Source organism: Delphinus delphis, chromosome 15 (genome assembly GCF_949987515.2).
Source record: "Delphinus delphis chromosome 15, mDelDel1.2, whole genome shotgun sequence".
Classification (NCBI taxonomy): Eukaryota; Metazoa; Chordata; class Mammalia; order Artiodactyla; family Delphinidae; genus Delphinus; species Delphinus delphis.
Genome location: NC_082697.1, coordinates 27,466,440 through 27,486,489, shown reverse-complemented (window position 1 = coordinate 27,486,489; position 20,050 = coordinate 27,466,440). Strand labels below are relative to the sequence as shown.

General features: G+C 50.3%; 1 protein-coding gene across 1 annotated transcript in view; it reads left to right on the top strand.

Moving 5' to 3' along the window:
• The first annotated feature begins 15,572 nt into the window (after window positions 1-15,572).
• Window positions 15,573-20,050, top strand: part of ANGPT4 (angiopoietin 4) — a 39,109-nt gene continuing 34,631 nt past the window's right edge. The window contains exon 1 of the mRNA XM_060032824.1: window positions 15,573-15,889. Coding sequence (XP_059888807.1) covers window positions 15,581-15,889 — 309 coding nt within the window. The 5' untranslated portion in view covers window positions 15,573-15,580. The remainder of the gene's footprint in view (window positions 15,890-20,050) is intronic.

Sequence of the window (20,050 nt, the reverse complement as noted above, 5' to 3'; positions counted from 1 at the left end):
CTACTGTGTGCCAGGTACCCAATGGGGAGACGAAAGTAAATGCCTTAGACATAGTCCATGCTCTGGGGGCCTCACAATCTAATGAAGGAGACAGACAGAAAATAGATAAATAAAACCCGATGTCAGATAGTAAGAGCGCCATGAAGAAACCACAGAGGGGAAAGGGATAAAGAGTTTGTTTGATTGGGTGCCCAGGGACGACCTCTTCGAGGGCAGATACTGGAACCTAGCTAGAATGATAAGATATCCACTGGGCGAACAGTCATCCAGGCAGAGGGAACAGCAAACACAAAGATGCCCCGGTTGGTCCTAGGTGACCCACACGTAGGAAATGTCTAAATGAATGAATGAACCTACGTACAGCACACCCCCAGGCCAAATACTCCTCTCACCCCAATGTGGAATGAAAAATGATGCACTTAAGAAAAGAGGCCAGTTTGAGAATGTCTGTCACTGATGGAAGTTCATCTAGGCTGCCAACTTTCAGAGAATCATTTCTGCCGAGGAGGTGATATCTGTGAGGGAATATGCTTGTCCTCCAGGATTTCCAGGTCTTGGGCTCAGCCTTCACATCCACTCACTCACGTAATCCTCCCACAACCCCTGTGAGGTAAGGAAAATTATCTCACCTTCCACAGGCAGACCCCCCACCCTGCGCCCACCCCCCCAGTTCAAGAAGGTCACGTGGCTCGCCCAGGATCACTCAGTGAGAAGGAGGGATGAGCCCAAAATGTCCCAGGCCAGAAGCCAGTGAGACCGGTGCCCACCTGAGGCCGGTGTGTGCAGCACTGTGGACTGAGACAGCCCCCCACGCTCAGGGGCTCAGAGTCTGCTCCGTCAGGGCCCAGGCCTTGCTGTCACCCTCCTCTCTGATGCACTGCTGGCTATGCATGCCCCAGCGTTGTATCTTGGGCAATGATAATGAAATAACGTCAACAACAACAATACCAGCTATCGTTCATGCAGAGGCTCACTGATGGGATGTGCCAGGCACGTGGCTCTCACTAGCTCCTTCATTCTTCCCTGCATTGCTGAGAGGTGATATCTGTAACACAGCACTTTCTGGAGCGCATGCTGTGCCAACCTCTGTCCTGACTGTTTCATGTGTATTCATTCATTTCGTCTTCTCAAGACCTCCATGAGGTAGAAACTACAGCACTTGGAGTGGTTTGGCTTAATCAACAGAGAAGTTTGTTTCTATCTCAGTTACCAGCCAGGGGAAGACAGTCAGGTCTGGAACCCAGGCTCCTTCTATCTGCTGCTCTGCCATATGTGGCCTCAATTCCCGCGTTCAGCTCATGGTCCAGGATGGGTGCTGCAGCTCCAGCCATCACATCTGCATTCTAGACAGCAAGAAGGAGAAAAAGGGCAGGAGAAGAAAAGAGCCCCATCCCTACCCCAGACGTTATACAAACCTTGGCTTAGATCTCATTGGCCAGAATTTAATCACAAGGGAGGCTGGGAAATTCCATCTTTAGCCCAGCTAAAATTCACAGTTTGTATAATTGATGAAGAAGAGGGATATAGATGTTGGGAACAACTCCTGGTCTCTAACTTTATCTTACAGAGGCACAGAGAGGTGAAGGATCTTGGCTAAGGTCACACAGCTGGTCAGCAGGGCAGATGTGATGAGATCACAGGCCTATGCTCTGCTGCCTCTCTGTGCTGGCCAAGGAGATAGTATTACTAACTTCTCTGTTTTTCTATTATTCTCTTCTTCAGAGGAGGAATTGGAGGCTCAGAGACATGAAATGACTTTCGCACTGTCTCATAATTATAGTGGAAGAGATGGAACTCGAACCCAGCTCTGTCTGTAAAGCTGAGCTCAAAACCATGGCATCATGCCACACTCCCTCCTCTCCTGCAGACACACTTCCTCCCTACCCGGGGCATCCCAGGCCTGGCGGGGTCCTGCCACCAGCTCTCCCATTCCTGTGCCAGCCTATGTACCTGGTCCAGATTTGAGCCCAACCCGTAGCCCTATCGGGCCTCCCTGAGGTCCCCAGCACCTTCCTGGCTCTGACTCCCCCTGCTCCTGTGGTAGGAGGGGGTGGGGTGGGGAGGTTACTGGACAGAAAGATGGAGAGCAGCCACCCTGCCCGCCCGGCCAGATCCCAGCCCTGCAGGGGGATGAAGTGACCGAGGGGCCATTCCATTCTCATTTGGAGCCCAGATCTTCCTGACACACATACGAGGGAGGTCTCCCTTCTTCACGCCTTCTTCCCTGTGTCAGACCTTTGCCCCTGCCGTGCCTTCTGCCGGAAGGAGCCTCCCGACCCCATGCCTGAGCAACTCTTCACCACCCTCTAGCCCGACTCAACTGTGCCTTTGCAAGGCTGCATTTCCCGACCCTGACTAGGTTGAGACCCTGTTACACTGGCCCGGGGTTCCCTGGAGCCTCCTTCCCAGCGTTCGTCACAAAAGGATTCATTTTCTGTCTATTTTTGGCTTGGCATCACTTTCTTGCACTAAAATATAAACCAACAACGATAGCATTTCTCCTTGTTTGTTCCTGAATCCACAGGGCCAAGCGTAGTTCTAGGCAGGTAGCAAGTGCTCAATAGATATGTATTAGATGGACGAGTGGATGGATGGATGAATGGACAGATGGGGGCATGGGTGGAGGCATGGATGGATGAATGGACAGATGGAGGCATGGGTGGAGGCATGGATGGCTGAATTCTTAGTAGATGGGGGGAGGATGCTTAAGCTCCTTAAGGAAACTCACCCATCCTTATGTTTATTAGAGGTAACAATCTTCACCATCACTTACTATGGTCTTTGGGGCTCTTTTCCTGCATCATTTCCAATCCTCACGAGGGATCACACAATGAGGCAGGTGGTGATTCCCATTTACTGATGAGGTACAGTGCCTTGCACCTTGTTTCAGAGGCAGGCAGTGTTCCAGCACCTTGGTGATCACCAAGAGTCAAGCGTCTTCCTACTGACACGACCTGTTATCATTTTAATCAGCTTCATTAAGGTATAATTTGCATACAATAAAATTCACGCATCTATGTTTATAGTTTGTTGTGTTTTAACAAATTTGTACACCTGGGTAGCTACCACTCCGATCCAGAATAGAGCACCTCCATCACCCTAAAATGTTCCTTTGTGACGTTCCTTCCCAGTCAATCTCTACCTTTCAGGCCCCAGCCCAGGCAACCACTCATCTGCCTTCTGTAGCTATAGGTTAGATTTGTCTTTGCTAGAGCTCCATATGAATGGACTCACTATGAATTCTTTTGTGGTTTTGACTTCTTTCACTTGGAATAATGCTTCTGAGATTCATCTGTGTTGTTCTACATAATTCATTCCTTTTCGTTGCTAAGTAGTACTCCACTGTTTGCATGTACTACAATTTGTTTATCCATTCACAAATTGTGACATTCGGTTGTTTTCATTTGGGGGTAATTTTTAATTACGAATAATGTTATTCATAGGAATATTTGAATACATATGTGTAGGCATATGTTTTCATTTCCTTTGGATAAACACCTAAGCAGAGAATTGCTGAGTTGCACGGTAAGTATATGTTTAACTTTATGAGAAACTGCCGGCTTGTCTTCCAAAGTTTGCATTCCCACCAGCAATGAATGGGAGTTCCAATTGCTCTGCATCTTCACCAGCATCTGTTGTCAGTCTTTTTGATTGTAGTCATTTGGTGACTGTGTAGTGGCATCTCACTGTGGCTTTAATTTGCGTTTCCCTAATGACTTTTCATGTGCTTATTTGCCATTTGTATCTCTTTCTTCATTGAGGGTTTTTGTTCAAAACTTTAGCCCATATATTTGGGGGGTTGTTTGTTTTTTTATTCTTGAGTTTTGAGATTTCTTTATATACCCTGGATATAAATCCTTTATCAGACATTTGTTTTGCAAATATTTTCTCCTCATCTGTGACTTGCCTTTTCATTATTTTAATCGTGTCTTAGAGGAATAAAAGCAATTAACTTTAATGATGTTCAATTTATCAGTCTCTTATCTATATGTCTGTTTTTGTGCCAATACCACACTGTTTTGTCAATTTATCAATCTATTCTCTTATGATTCATGCTTTTGGCGTCCTTAGAAATCTTGGCTGAAGTTGTTTTTGTAACTTAATATATCATGGATCTTTCCAACAACCTCACTTTTAATAGCTCCTTGGTTTTTCAGCCCACGAACTTGCTACAGTTTCTTATTCCCCTTCTGGAAGAGAAGTCCAGGCAGAGGGCCTCTAAACCCCAAAGCTGGACCTGTGGAGCCTCCTTCCCGACTCTACAAATGCCATCTCCTTGGAAAAGCCACACACACATCCCCCTAGTCAGCCAGCTCTGTGAGGAGGGGCCGTTTTGTTCACAGTCCTTCCTCGTTGCCTAGAGAGAAGTGCTGGGCATACAGTAAGCATGTGGTAAATAAAATAAACAGGAAAATAAATAATATGTGGAGCACTGAGCAATGTGCCTGGTGTACAGAAAATCTCACTAAACAGACACTGTGATGACTGCAAGAGGGAACCTTCATTGACTGTTGTATTAGATAGTGTAAGTTGGTGAATTCATTTCCTGGGGCTGCCATAACAAAGGACAGCAAACCTGGTGGCTTCAAACAACAGAAATGGATTTTCTCACAGCTCTGGAAGCTAGAAATCAAGGTATCAGCAGGGCCATGTTTCCTCAGAGACTCTGGGTAGATCCTTCCTAGCCTCTGGTTTCCAGTGATGGCCATCAATCCTTGGCATTCCTTGGCTGGCATCTGCCTCACTACAATCTCTGTCTCCACCTCCACGTGGTGTTCTGCCCTGGTATTGAAGCTGAGAAGGACCCTGTGTGGGGCCTTTGCAAGTACAAAAGCCCCTCTGTGTTCCCCGTTTCTTATTTGTGGAAAAAAGGCTTTAGTCTCCTAGGCCTTCCCTGAGTTCCAAAGAGCAGACACGTTCGGTTAATAATTAAGGAAGAGAGGGAGTGCAGAAACAAACAAGGCAAGCAAGAAAAGTGATGATAGCACAAACAATGGTTCAGTGATAAAACAGAGTCCTAGTTCCTCCTCAAGGGATGTACATAACAATCTGAAGACCCCCACCCAGGTGGAAGATGGTGACTACATGCTGACCCCAGACTGGTTGGAAACAGAAGGTTGATGATTCAGATTCCTGCAACCCTCACCCCAAATGTTGCCTTTAAAAACCCTTCCCTAAAAGCCAGTGGGGAGTTCGGATCTTTTGAGCATGCACTGCCCATTCTCCTTGCTTTGCGCCCTGCAGTAAACACTGTACTTTCCTTCACCACAACCCAGTGTCAATAGATTGACTTTGCTGCCCAGGGGCTAGCGGACCTGAATTCCATTTGGTAACAGTATCTTCACATCATCTTCTTATGAGGACACCAGGCATATTGGATTAAGGGCCCACCCTACTCCAGTATGACCTTATCTTAACTAATTACCTCTGCAATGCCCCTTTTTCCAAATAAGGTCACATTTTGAGGTACTGGGGTTAGGACTTCAACATATATTTTGAGGGACACAGGTCAGCCTAAAATAGTTGTTATGCTGTCATAACAAACAGCACAATACAACAAAGGTTTTTCCTGTCTTTCTCCTCCTTCTTGTCCCCAATGGGGATCATCAGGTAAGCTCATGGAAACCTCACTGGGACCACGAATTTTGACCATTTGATGTTGCTGCTGTCTTAACACAAGGTTTCAGTTTCTCTGCAATAAGGAAAGGAAGCAGAGAATCCCACAGTGGTTCTTAAAAGTGTCCAGTCACATTCTGTGGTCAAAGCAAGTCACGTGGCCATGCGTAACTTCAAGAAGGAGTGTCCTGGAAGGAGAAGAGACCTGGAAATCTAGCACTAGGGATGTTTACTTAAGTGATCATCAAATACTTAAATTATCACGTTTGCCTTTACGTTTAGATAGCCATATCCTCCAGAAAACCTGCAAGGATGAGGAAGTTTTGGGTAAAGAGGGGCAGCAGGGAGAACAAAGGGGACCTAAGAAAAGTCACAAGTCTAAGACCACCAGGACACGAAAGAGGACCTGTCAGGTACCAAGTCCTCACTGGGTAATCCTGACATGCACCATCTCATTCAATCCTCACAGCGACTTTGAGGGATAGATATTAACCCCCATTTTACTGAAGAGAAATTGAGACTCAGCAACCTGCCTAACATACACAGCCTTAATGAGCTGAGCAAAGGGGAAACCTGACTGGATCTGCATCAGCTTTTAGTATCTCACAAATCTTTCCCAAATTCAGTGGCTTAACACAACAAATATTTACTATCCCCACCTTTCTGTGAGTCAACTGGACAATTCTTCTGGTCTGAGATGTGTGGTCTAGGATGTCTTCAGCTGGCCTGGTGGTCAAGGATGGCCTCACTCATCTGGGGGTTGCTTCAATGTCAGCTGAGGTGATAGGATGATTTGACCACATGTCCATCATCATCCAGCAGGCTAGCTGGGGCTCACTCACACTGTGGTCCCAGGATTCCAGGTGAGTGAGAGAGCAAGCCCCAGGGCACAGTCTCTTTCAAGCTTTGGAGCCTCACATTTGAAGGGGTCCCATTGGCCAAAGCAAGTCCCATGACCAAAGCCAGCTTCGAGGAGTGGTAACATAGACTCCACCTTTTAAAGGGAGGAGCTGGGAAGTCACATTGCAAAGAAGCGTGCTTACAGGGACTGGAATCTGTGGCCAGTTTTGCAATCTACCCCAAAACAAAGCCCAGTGTCCAACAACGGAGAATGAATTAAGAAAACCTTGGCTACACCAGTGGAGGCTCACGCCACCATTAAACATGTGCTTATAGAAGAACCTTCTGCTGTAGAGAGTACTTCATAATACATAGAGTGTTAAGTAGGAAACACAGGCTATAAAATTACGTGTACATAATTTCACGTTGATTTCACAGGCATCAGATTGCCACAAAAGTAAAGCCTGACAATACCAAGGGATGGCAGGAGTGCTGAGCAGCAGAGACTCTCCTGCCTGCTGGTGGGTGGTACCTCAGTGCAGCCTCTTGGAAGCACAGACTGGAAATCTACTCAGGCTGGCAATGCACATACCCCACATCCCAGGAGGAGCACCCCTCCATTAATACCCTAGAGAAACGCATACTCATGGTACAGGGCTAGTGTATAAGAAAGCCACAGAACTCGTTAGGAACTACAGAAGAATTGAGTCAGCCCAAATGTCCATCCACAGAGGCTGAATAAATAAAGAGTAGTGTGATTATTGATGCAATGCTGCACAGCAGTGAAAAGAAGATGACCCCAGTCACGGGATCTATCTGTGAAATTTGTAGAGATCTGGAAAACATGGTGTGTGCGCAGGACATTGCTTACAGCTTAATAGCATATGTTTGAGTTTTGGAAACACAGAAATAGTATCATTATTTATGGTTACATACATATGGACCTGTGGGCAGGGAGAAGAGAAAATGAGACTGGGGAGGAGGATGTAAGGGATGCCAACTTAACCTGTAACAATATTTCATTTCTTTAAAAAAATCTGGGAAAATTTGCAAAATGTGGACAGGTGCCCATTACGAGTGATGGGTATATGGGGTTGTATTATATTACCCTGTGCATTTTTTATACTTTGTTTTTCAAAAAGTAACACCAATGTAAGTGAAACAAATTTTTAAATGGCTTAGAAATGTTCCTTTGAGGTTCTGGAAGATATTTTGTTTTGGGGGATTGCTAGAAAACCACCCCAAAATATACGTGTCTGTATGTAGAGAGAAATGATTGGGGGAAAAATACTCCAAAATGTTAGCTGTGGTTTTGCCTTTGGCTGGTGAGAGCAGAGGCAACATGTATTTTTTTTCCTTCTTGCTAAGTATGTATTTTCTGACTTTTCTATGAGGGACATACTGTGCTCGTTTAATAAAAACAAACAAAATACAGAGGGGCCTGTTGGTTCTCTGGGTCACAGGCTCCCCTGGGCCTCCGGGGGGTGCCAGGTTCCAAAATAGATCTGCCCTTCAACCTGGCAGCCTCACTCTTCACGTCCTGCAGCGAGTGCCAGGCGTGGGCTCAGAGGCAGTGGGGCTCCCCAGGCCTGAGAAAGGATGGATACGGATAGTGGCCCAGGCTGAGTGGCACAGCTAAGAGGTGCGTGTCCTCCACCCTGGTCCCCTCAAACTCTGGGGTAGCAGAGTCAGGCCTGCCATTGTTCAAAGGGGAAGCTGAGGCCAGAGGGGATACCCCAGGGAGAGGCAAGTGTCGCTAAGAGCAGAGAGAGCTCTGTCCAAGGCCTGTCTGGCTGGGACTGGACTGGGTGCTGATACGCTGGGTGGCTTTGGACAAACCCCAGAGCATTTCTGGGCCAATTTTTCTGGCAGCCCCGATGGAAATAATCCCACTTTCTGCTGCACCTTTAGCCATTAGAAGGGCTGAAGGACATTTTCACGCAAAGAGATGCTGGATCTTTCCCATAATGGCAGGGATAATAATAACAGCTACCAACTATTAAGCACTTTTGCACTTAACACTTAAATGGCGTTTTCTCATCCTGCCCTTCTGTGGCAGATTATATTTTCCAAAAATGGCCACATCTCCCGCCCCACGTGCTCTTCCAAAGCTTTGCCACTCTCCATTAAGAGGTAGTCTATTCCCTTGCTTCTTGAACTTGGATGGGACTTTGAGAGCTGGCCTTGCATGATTCATGAGGCTAGGTCGTAAAAGTCATATGCCTTCTGCCTGATTCTCTTGAGACGCTCCCCCTGGACAGCCAGCCACCACGTCGTGAGGACCACCCCGCCCCCCGACATGCGGAGGCCGTACGTAGTCTTTAGGGCTGACAGCCCCAGCTGAGGTCTCAGCTACACGAATGGATGAGCTGTCAGGTGATTCCAGGCTCTAGCCTTCAAGCTGACCCAGCTGATGTCGAATGGAGTCATGTCAAGCTGTCCCTGCTAAATCTGGCCCAAACTGCACGTGTATGAGTAAAATAGGTGTTGCCATTGCTTTTAACCACTAAGTGTTGGGTGTTTTATTACACAACCCTGGGAACCGGAAGCCACGCCCCCCCCAAATCACCTTGCTAATGAGGGACGGCTCGCTCATTATATAGATGAAGAAACCAAGTCTCACCTACTAAAATGGAATCAAGATTCAGTACCATGAGTGGGGAGCTCTTAATTGATAGGTGTGGGTCACAGGAGTGACCTCAATACCTAGCCTGGGCCCTCCCGATCCATCAGCTGTGCTGTGGCTCTAGGTTTGGGGTGGCGGAAAGCAGAGGCAGGGAACAGTTGACAGACTTGTCTTGAGTGGAAGGTCTCACGGGGGGCACCATGATTCCTGCTCCAAAGCTCTCCCCCTTGGCTTCCTGGGGACACTGACAGACCATCCCCCTGGTGGTCAGCAACCCCAGAGCTTCCTGCCAAGACTCGCCCCGTTGCAATCAGCAGCCCTAGCAGATGCCAGGCCATGTTCTCAGGGATGTGGAGAGTAGAGAACAAGAGGCTTGGGTCACGTCAGGCTGCCCACTTGCAACCCTCAATTATCACCCTGGGTGTTGAAATGTAGGAAGCTGAAAAGGGAGGCGGGCGGGGAAGTGCTGGATTGTGGAGATGAAGCCAGGAGTAGCAGACTCAGACTTGTGACTAAATCCTCTTCTTTGGATCCAAAATCAGTAAGTGACTCTCCAAGAATGATCCTGTTTTCCCCACCTTTGTTCCCCGGAGCAGAAAGAGCCATACTTCCAGGAGAATCGACCCCAGTGTGTGACTTGGGGCAAGTCGCCTCATGAGCTAAATACGAGGTGAGAACCCGTGGTATCCCTGGTTATGCCAAGGCTCCCCTGGCTGGGGGCGGGGGGCAGGAAGCCAGCTCACGTGGTGAGTGACTAAGATGGGGAAGCAGTGGGCAGGTGGTCTGTGCCCATCAACATCCATCTCCCTTCTGGTCTCTCTACCCGAGGTTTCCTTGAGAGCCACCCTACCCTTCCCTCAATCCCTTTGGGTCCCATGAGGTTGACCCATGAGACACATGGCCCAGCCTGACCTACCAGAGTACCTCAACCCTCTGGCTACAGTACTTGGTTCAGGAAGGCCCATGTGGCCCAAGCCAGAACTTTCCCAAGAGTTGTCAGGAAAGGGGTACTCCATTTCTCGGGGGGTGTCTAAGTTGATAGATTAGAGCTACCCTCATCAATGGTAGAGGTGATGGTGGTGAGAACTGTCTGGCGATAAACTAACAGAGGAAAACAAGAGCTTAGAGCTAGAGAAAAAGGGGAAAAAAAGAATTCCTAATATCAACTGAGCACCTGGATCCAGGCTATGCCTGACGCCAGATACCCCTACACTTTCCAATTACATCGGCCAATAAGTTCTCTTTTTGCACAAGACATTTGAGCAAAAGCTAAAGTCTCTAGAAGGATATGAATATCTTCTCCACGTTCTGGCTCCACGGCAACAGCAGGCCAGCAAAGGGAAAATAAACTAGGGGTAGAGGGGTTGTTTTAAGTATTTGGAGGCAAGATACTTGAAATACCCCAAACAGAAACTTCCTGCTTCCCTTGCCCTGGAAAGGGTGATTTCCTTAGTCTCCACCTTGGGGCTGCAGCTCCAGTCCCCACACCAAAGTGGAGACTATTCATTCAACACTCTTGAGAACTTACTATGAAGTTGACCTTAGGAGAGGCAGCAGACAGAGAAATGGAAAGTGTGGCTGATGCCCTGAAAGAGTTTTCAAACCAGAGGGGGATAAAGGCATACAAACAAGGCTTTATAATACAGGGTGAGAGCTTTGATGGGGAAGCACAGGCAGGGGGCCCCGGGGTCCCAGAGGAAGAGGGCCTATGTCCACCAAAGGAGGGAGGCTGACGGGGAAGGCTTCCCAGAGAAGGTGATGCCTGAGATAAGACCCAGAAGACAGGTAGAAGGAAGCCAGTGAATAAATGCAAGGAGGATTGTCCAAGCAGAGTGACTACAAAAACCAAGGAACTGAGGCTGAAGATGGCAGACAGAGTGTTGGAAATTAAAACCAATTCTTCATCACAAGGTAGCAAGTCCTAGGATAAGAGCGGTGAGGCTGGAGGCCAGATCCTGCAGAGATTTATAAACCATGTAAAGAATTTGGAGTTTAAAACTGAAGGCTCTTAAGCAAAGGAGTCAAGAGCTGGATTTGTGTCTTAGAAAAATCGCTGACTGCAGCATCAAAGGTGGATTAACAGGAGTTCAGTTCTGAGGCTGTTTGGCAAGGGATGAAGACACTGGGCTAAAAGAGTGACAGTGGGGGGAATGATGACATCATCGCACTGCCATTTATTGAGCCAGACTGTATGTGCCAGACTCTGTGTTAAGCCTTTACAGGGATAAGCTTTTTAATCCTTTTAACAGCCCTACCAGGTAATTGCCAGTATCAACCCCATTTGACAGAAGAGAAAACTGAGGTACAAACAGGTTAAGCAAATTGGCCTAGACCATACATTTGGGAGATGGGAAAGCCAGAATTCCAACCCAGACAGGCTGGCCCCAGTATGCCCAGAACAGTGAAGAGGGGCAGAAGGGAGAAATATTTAAAGGATCATGTTGGCAGAACAGGTCTGATTGGATGGCAGGTGGGGTTAGGGGGGTGGTGGGGCCTTGTGTCTCCCTGGCAGGACCGGCTACATAATTTGAGGGGCCCAGTGCAGAATGAAAGGGCTGGACCCTTTGTTCAGAACTTATTAAGAATCTAAAGATGGTGACAGCAGGGCATTAAACCAAGTGTGGGACCCTTCTAAGCGTGGAGCCCTGTATGACTACAGAGGTCACACACCCATGAAGCTGGCCGGCCCTGCTTCCAGGTTTCTGGTCCAGGTGCCTGGTCAAGGTGGGGCAATTCCCAGGGATGGAATAATCCAGAAGAAGTTCATTTGGAGTGGAGTAGGGGAGGAGAAAATGAGGAGTTCCGTTTGAGACCTACGAGGTCACGTCCAGAAGGCGAATGGGATATACAGTATGGGTCTGGTGCTCAGAAGGGAATTCGGGGCCAGGAGTCCACAGCACAGAGCACGCTGGTTACCAAAGACCCTTCAGGTCCAAAGTTCAGTGTTGCCTCTAGGCTCCCTGAGCTCGCTAACCGACCCCAGATGGCATCTTTCCCGTTTCCTCTCTGGGTCTAGGCACCAGCTCCCCCTGCCTGCTGCCCCCTGGGCACTTGCTGCTTCTCGTGGGACTGGCTGGTTCCCATTTCCCAGAATGCCAAGAGGCCACTTTGTAAAACCTCCGTCTCCTGGCTAGACCTATGCCCAGACTACCTCCGACACTGGTCCTGAGGCCCTGTGTTCAAAGATTCTCAGCGGCCTGACAGTTTGTAAACTTTCCCTAGAGCTCTCCTCTGCGAGATCTCAGGAGACCTGGTGGAGCCTGTTTACGCCCTCCGCCCTCCGACTGAGGAGGAGGTAGCTTCGGCCCCAAATGGTGATCTGCCCGAGGCCTCCCAGCGTTGTGCCAGCTGGGACTTGCCCTGGTGCCACAGCCCCATGGCAGATCCACGGCATCCCACCTCCTGCCCCTCATCAGTCCGACAGAGAGAGCCTGGCTCAAGCATTCATTCACTCACTCATTCATTCATTCATCTGACAGATATTTATTTACTGAGAACATACTGTATATCAAATGCTGGAAACAGAGGGAGATAGCTAATTACACAAGTAATTAACCTCTGAGCACCTTGAGGAGGGTTAAGATAAAGGGGTAGGGCTCCAAGAGGGGCGGGTCTGGTTTGAACAGGGCTGAGGGGGCCGTGTAATCATGTGTCAGTTCTCCGGCCTGTAGCATTTCCCAAAGGCGGCTACACTAACGCACTTCCCATCCTGCAAGCTCCTCTTGTGACGATGACACTCCTCCATCAAGGGATGGTGTCTACATTCCTGCCTTGAACCTGGGCAGACCCCATCCAATAGCAGAAGGCAGAGCTTCCTCTGAATGCCTTGCGCGGCTAGGTCATAAAAGGCGATGTAACTTCCACCTGGCTCTCTGAGGACATGTGCCTTTGTAGCCACCATCTGATTTCAACTTCATGAGAGAATGGAACAGACTGTCCAGCTGAGCTGCTCCTGAATTCCTGACTCACAGAAACCCTGAGAGATACTACATGGTTATTTTTGTTTTAAACCACTAAGTGTTGGGGTCATTTTCTGGCAGCCACAGTAACTGGAACACTGATGAAAGGTGGGGGTGAGGGCATGTGGACAGCAGTGTTCTGGACAGAGAAAGCAGCATATGCAAAGGTCCTGAGGTGAGAAGGAGGTGCTACAATGAAGGTGCAGAGGTTGGCAGGGCCATCTCCCAGGCTTTCCAGAGCTGTTCTTTTGATTCTACCTGCATTTCTGCTGTGAACAGACAATCCTATTTGCTCTTCTGTGCAGAGAGGCGTTCTGTGTTAGTGCAATTATGGGGCCCATGTCTATTTAATTAAGCCCTAGGGGGTGGTAGAAATTAACATTCATTCTTTCTTTCAATCAATAGGATTAAATGCATTGCCTGTGCCAGGAGCTTCCCTTGTCATATTGGTGCCCACGAGGAGGTGTTAATGCTCCCTCCAGTGCACAGATGAAGAGGCTGAGGCCGAGGGGCAGGCGTCCTCACACACTGCCTTGACAGGTACGTGGGAGGAAGTGGGATGGGCTCTGGGGCCAGCATGGCTGTTGAGCCTGCCCACCTTTGCCACTTCCGGGTCAAGCCCCTCCAGGCTGTGTGACTTTGGACAATTCACTTTCCTTCTCTGGGTTTCAGTTTTCTCCTCTGTAAAATGGGGACGATAATAATGCTGGCCTTACTGAGATTATCTCGAGGCTCAACCTACACAGTCTTAACGCTAGCTGCCCTTACTCTGGGCTCATCTGCGCCCAGCACTGTGATAAACTCGTGACTTAACATTAACATTCTTCTTTCTTGCAAGGGCAGAGGTGGTGTGACTCCCTTTACAGTGGAGACAATGGAGGCAGAGGTGGGCAAGCAGGGCTCCGTGAATGCTGGTGGCTGATGACCAGCTGCCTTTCCTTTTCCTGCCAAAGCCTCACACACCTGGTTTCATGTTCTCAGTCCCCCGGATGAGCCCCTACTTTGCTGCTGTCCCAAGCAGCCTGCCCACTTCAAAACGCTGTCAGGATTTGGGAAGACAAAGGGAAAAAAACAATACCAAACAGCCGGATAAGCCCCCACTCTGGGAAAACAAGCAGAGAAAGCCAGAAGGCAGCCCACACAGGAAGGGCCCAACCAACTCCTGGGCACCTTCTGTCCAGCAACCAGGTCCCCCAAGGACAAATCCTTGCTCCTGTGGTGTTTACATTCCAGCAGGGTGGGGGAGGGGAGGTACATAATAACTGTGACACTGATGACAACAACAACCAAAAACATTTATTTAGCGCTCACCTTGTGCCAGCATTGCTGTAACTCAATTTTCACACCCTGTGAAGTGCATGGTATTATTTCTCTCTGTTCACCAAGAGGAAATGGAAGCACAGAGAGGTCAAGCGACTTGCCTGAAGTCACACAGCAGATAGGTGGTGGAGCCAGGATTTGAATCAGTAAACAAGTTAACAAGTAAATCAAAAATTCCTCAGTCCCCACGGGCAGAACTCATATACATTCCTCATGCAAGAGATGGGGTTTACCCAGCTTACACACCAGGGTATGGAAGCCGAGAGAGGTGAAGTTGCCCACCCAAGGTCTCAGGGCCAGTAGTTGGGGCAAGAGGATTTAGAGCCAGCTGCCGCTAACTCGGGCACTGCTGCACCCCAAGTTCTTCTCCCCAAAATCTACTGCCCCAAGACAGGACAATCTCTCATTACTGTCACAGCAACGGAGCCAGGGCCACCTGAAGGCCCAATGTCCCTCCAGGCCCTGAGGGAGAAAGGAGGATGGGAGCCGCTCCGGCTGGGGCACCCACTTCCCTGGCTTTGCAAGGATGTTCTCTGTCTCTAGAAACAGATTGAACTGGCTGCCTCCTCCCCAGCCTCACCCATCTGCCCCCCTCCCCTTTGCTCCCTGTAAGGTCACTTCACTGTGTTCGGAGACTAACTGGGAATCAAAGGGGGGAAGGTGGAGCAGGGAGAGAAGGGGAAGGCGTTGGGGGCTGAAATTTGAGATCCCAGCCTCCCTGTGGGGGGAGGTTGGAGAGAGAGACACAGAGAGACAGAGACAGGAAGAGAGAATTCAGTTGCCTTTGGTTTTCCAAAGCGGGCAGCTTGGGGGTTTGTGTGTGCGTTGTTTTCTTTCCTCCGCTCAGGCAGGGAGGCCAGGCCTCCCCTGGATAATCCAAGGACTCAGGGGCGAGGCAGGCAAGCCAGTGCAGGGACACGGCAGTGTGCGGACAAGAGTGAGGAGGCAGGAAGGGAAAGGGGGAAGAAGAGAGGTGAGGGGGTGTCTGGGGCGGGAGCCTGAGGCGGTGGGAGGAAGCAGAGCAGCTGTGGTATTTGGAGCAAGTATAAATAGCCGCCTGGACGGAGCTTGGCCAAACAGGGCTTTGCAGCTGCAGCGGCTGTGCAGGCGGGACTGGCCACTGTTGGCCACGGTGGGTGCAAACTGGGCAGGGAGACAGGCGGTGGACAGGCACGGCCCCTGGGCTCTGACCTGACACCCCTCGCCATCACATCTCTGGATGCCTTCTCGGCCAGCCATGCTGCTGAGTGGCCTCCTCCTCATTGTGGCCACCACGACTGTGGCCCAGCGGAGGGGGCAGGAGGCCGGCGGGCGCCGCCGGGCACACCGAGTCCAGCATGGCCAGTGCAGCTACACCTTCGTGCTGCCCGAGCCTGAGCCCTGCCCGCCGGAGCCCGAGGCCTTCGGGGGCTCCAACAGCCTCCAGAGGGACTCCCCGGCAGCCGCACTGAACCTAGGGGACTGGCCGACCCAGCGGGTACGACAGCTGGAAAAAATGCTAGAGAACAACACACAGTGGCTGCAGAAGGTAAGGGTTGGGCCTGCAGGAGGGTGGTGCGCAGCGAGCAGCAGGTGAAACATCTACCCCAGAGGCCTGCCCTGGACACAGATGGCCAGGCTGATAGGTCCTTTGTCTCCCAATTGTACGGGTTGGGATGATGAGGCCCAGAAAGAGAGGAGCCTGAGGCCACACAGCAAGACTGGGCGGAGTCAGAGCTGGGAAACCTGACTCCCTAACTGCCATTCATTCATTCATCCGATTAAGGGCCAGGTCCATCCTAGGCGCTGGGGATACAACAGTAAACAGAACCGTACATCCCTGTCTGGACTAGTGGAAGAAAGAGGCAATAAAGAGATGAACGATAAATATCTATTCTGTCAGATGGTGAAGCAAAATGAAAAAGGGAAAAAGGCGAGGAATGACCAGAGGTGACTATTTGAGGTCAGATAATCTGAGAGGACTTCTCGGAGGAGGTGACGTTTGAGCCCAGAGAACAAGCAAAGTGATGAGGCAACCCAGGAAGGTATCTGGTGGGAGGGCATTCCTGGCAAAGGGATCAGTAAGTACAAAGGCTGTGTGGTGGGAATGTAGCTGGGTTACCTGGGGAACAGCAGGGTGGCCAGTGTGGCTGGAGCAGAAAGGAGGAGGACAGAGGGGTGAGGGACAAAATCTGAGAGCTGAGGGGAGGGCGTACCATGTTGGGCCTTGGAGTCCACTGGGAAGGATTTTGACTCTTTCTCTGAGCATCACGGGAGCCATTGCAGGGTTTTGAGCAGGTGAGAAACACCTGATTTAGTTTTAACAGAATAGACTGTAGGAGAAGATTCAATGCTGGGAGCCCAAAGAAGAGACCACTGCAGCCACCAGGCAAGAAGTGATGGAGGTGTGGAGCAGAACAGAGCTGGGGGAGGGGGTGTGGCCGTCAGGTTCTAGTATATTCTGAAGAGGGTGCGAATGGGCTCTGCTGATGAATTGAATATGGCGTGGCAGAGATCAAGGAGTTGAGGACTCCACTGCCATTTTGGCCCAAGGCCAGGGCCACTCTAGGGTCTCCTGTCCTCATACTTTCAGCAGACACTCTGAGCACCCGCCATGTGCCAGGCCCTAGGCAAGACACTGAAGTACAGAGGTGAACGAGGCAGGTTTGGCCCTGGGTGGGGTGGGGGCAGAAAAGGCATCCTGTGGTGTCCAAGATGGGGAGCAGTCCCTCCTTACCCATGGTTTCCAAATTTTTCAGATCATTTGCCCGATCAGCAAACAACGCTTCGCTCCCCCAGTACACGCATATTTATTTAGAATTTATGCACGTGCACCCATATTAATATAATATGTACAGGGTATGAGACAAATGAAAATGGAACTTTAAGAAGATAAGATATGGGGCTTCCCTGGTGGCGCAGTGGTTGAGAGTCCACCTGCCGATGCAGGGGACGCGGGTTCGTGCCCCGGTCCGGGAGGATCCCACATGCCGCAGAGCGGCTGGGCCCGTGGGCCATGGCCGCTGAGCCTGCGCGTCCGGAGCCTGTGCTCCGCAACGGGAGAGGCCACAACAGTGAGAGGCCCGCGTACCGCAAAAAAAAAAAAAAAAAGAGAAGAAGATAAGATATGACATCATGTAAACTGAAGTTCTGGTGGTTTCCTCCTGTCTTCCAAAGGATTGCCTTCTGCATACCCTAGGTTGGTCCATCCCCCAGGTGGAGAGGTTGCTCTATATGTATCTAGTCAAGCTGATTTGTGCACACACTCGAATACACACTTAACCTCCTGTTTCATTCCTGCCCTGGCCATCTATCTCCCTCGCCCCCCACTCACTATCTTCCCATAGTCCCTGCCTTTTTGCCCTCCACCCCTCCTGCCCTGCAGCACTTCCAGCTGCCACCATCCCACCCCTGGACTCCCCTTCAAGGGAGCTCTTGGCCTCATACACCAGAGCCCAACCCAGGGGGCTCCATGCTGCCTTGAAATCTGTGTGTGTCTCTTCAGGCAGCTGTTTCCAGTCCCATAAGGGTCGTGCCAAACCTCACCTCCTCCTCAGGCCTCCATCTTCACCCTCTGTCCATCATCTCACCAGACCATGGACCTCCTACTTCAAAGAGAAATGGGGCCTGCCCCACACTTGCAGATTCACCCATGCACCCACCAGTCCCCAGGGCCTTTCTCTGGCTCAGAGGGAAGTGTTCCTCCATGAGCCAAGGCCACTCTTCCCTACCTGCGGGTTCCATCCCTTGCAGCCCCTCAACCTCCTCAAACCAACCATGCCCTCCTGTGTCTCTAACAACACCTCCCTCTCTGCTGTTCCTTCCCCTCAGTCTTTAATTGCATCCAAGTATCTCCTATGTTAAAAAAGAAAGAGAAAGCAGAGAATGAGGAGGAAGGAGAACAAGCCCCTTCTCCAACCCCCACACCCTCTGACGTCTGGCCTGTCTCTCAGAAATCCACAAGCTCTGCCTCCACTTCCTCCTCCACTCTCTCCTTTCCCTAAGCAGCCTCCCACTTCCCACTTCCCACTTCCCACTTCCAATGGCCACAGCTCAGTCTTCATCTTACTTGACTTCTTGGCAAATTTAATATTGCTGACCAATATCATCCTTCTAGAAACAGTCTCCATCAACCAGTCCTCAACTGCTACTCCGACTACTTTCCCTACCTGCACCCAGGACCAGCCACCTCCATCTCCTACCTGTATGGTCGTCATGGCCGCTGCCCTGGGCTCCATTTCCACCCTGACCCCCATAGTTCATTCTGCACTCAGCAGACAGAGGGGTCCCGTTAAAACCTAAGCTAGATCCTCTCCTCAAAACCCTCCTGGGACTCCCATTCTCTTTAGTTATTCTCTTATTGAACAAAAATCCTTACAGCCTGGAACACCCCTCACCCAGACACTTCTGTGGCTCACTCCTGACCCACCTCAGGTCTAGTGCTTAAATGTCACCTCCTCAGAAAGGCCCTGCCTGTCCACCCCATTTAAAATAGCCACAATCCTTCTGCCACTCTCTATCCCTTTACTCAGCTTTGGTTTTCTCCCTTAACACCTACCACCACCTGTTCTTAAAAGCATTCCTTTTGGTCTGTGAGCCCCAAGAAGGGAGGAGCCATGTCTGTTTTGTTCACTACTGGGTTCCCAGGGCCTAGAACAGTGCCTGGCACATAGTAGGTGCTCAATTCATGTCTGTTGAATGGATGAATGCATGGACGCACAAGCATCCTCCAATCTCTCCGGCCACTCCTGCTCCTTTCCCCACCCTGAAATGTTGGTGTTTCCTAGGACACAGTCTCCATTCTTTGCTTCCTCTCACACTTCGTGGCACAACCCACAGGGCTGCCCCTGTCACTTCCAGCAGCACCGTCTCCAACCTGCCCCCCAGTGACACCAAACCAACATCTGATGGGCTCCTGATCTCCTCTCCGAGGGCTCACAGTATCTCAACTCCAAAGCTGCCTGGAACTCAGCTCTTCCCTCCCCTGCCCACCTGTCCTGTTGAAGACATTACCACCCAGCCAGTAGGTCATCTATGGCCCTGGGGAGTCCTTCACCCCCAACTCACCCCCAGGCAGCAGGTCCCAACCATCCTGTTGCCTCAGTTTCTCAGGCCATCCTCCTGTCTTCCTGGCCACTGCCCTGGCTCAGGCCTTGTCACCTCTCCTGTGAACACTTCTCTCACCTCCCACCTGCTTTTTCTCCCCCAGGTCTCACCTTCTCATCCATCTTTGACTCCCCTGGGTGTCTAGTGCTTGGATAACATTGGCTGAGCCAAATGATGGATTTAAACCAATGGTTTTCAGGTTAGGAGGTCCCTCGCCTCTTTATCTGGCAGTGGAGTGTCCTCTCCAGGTATCTGTCCACGTAGCCTGATAATCCCAGGCAGGGGTCCCCATGGAGCACCATGGGGCTAAAGAGTACAGACGTGGGAATCAGGTGGACCTGAGTTCCCATCCCGGCCCCAGCACTTACTTGCCACGTGGCGGTTGATAAGCAAGGCTCAGTTTTCCCTTCTGCAAAGTGGAGAGAAGAGCAGTATGTTAAGGGGTGGCTGGGAGGACCAGTGAGACCACTCACAGCCTGCTGCCCGGCTACAACATATGAAGACGTGGGGTAGCTCACCTGGGCAGGGATACAGCAGCGCAGTAGGCTTTTACTCCACTCAACATCATCTGTTTGGAGCTCTGCACCACTGGGTGGGGGAAGCT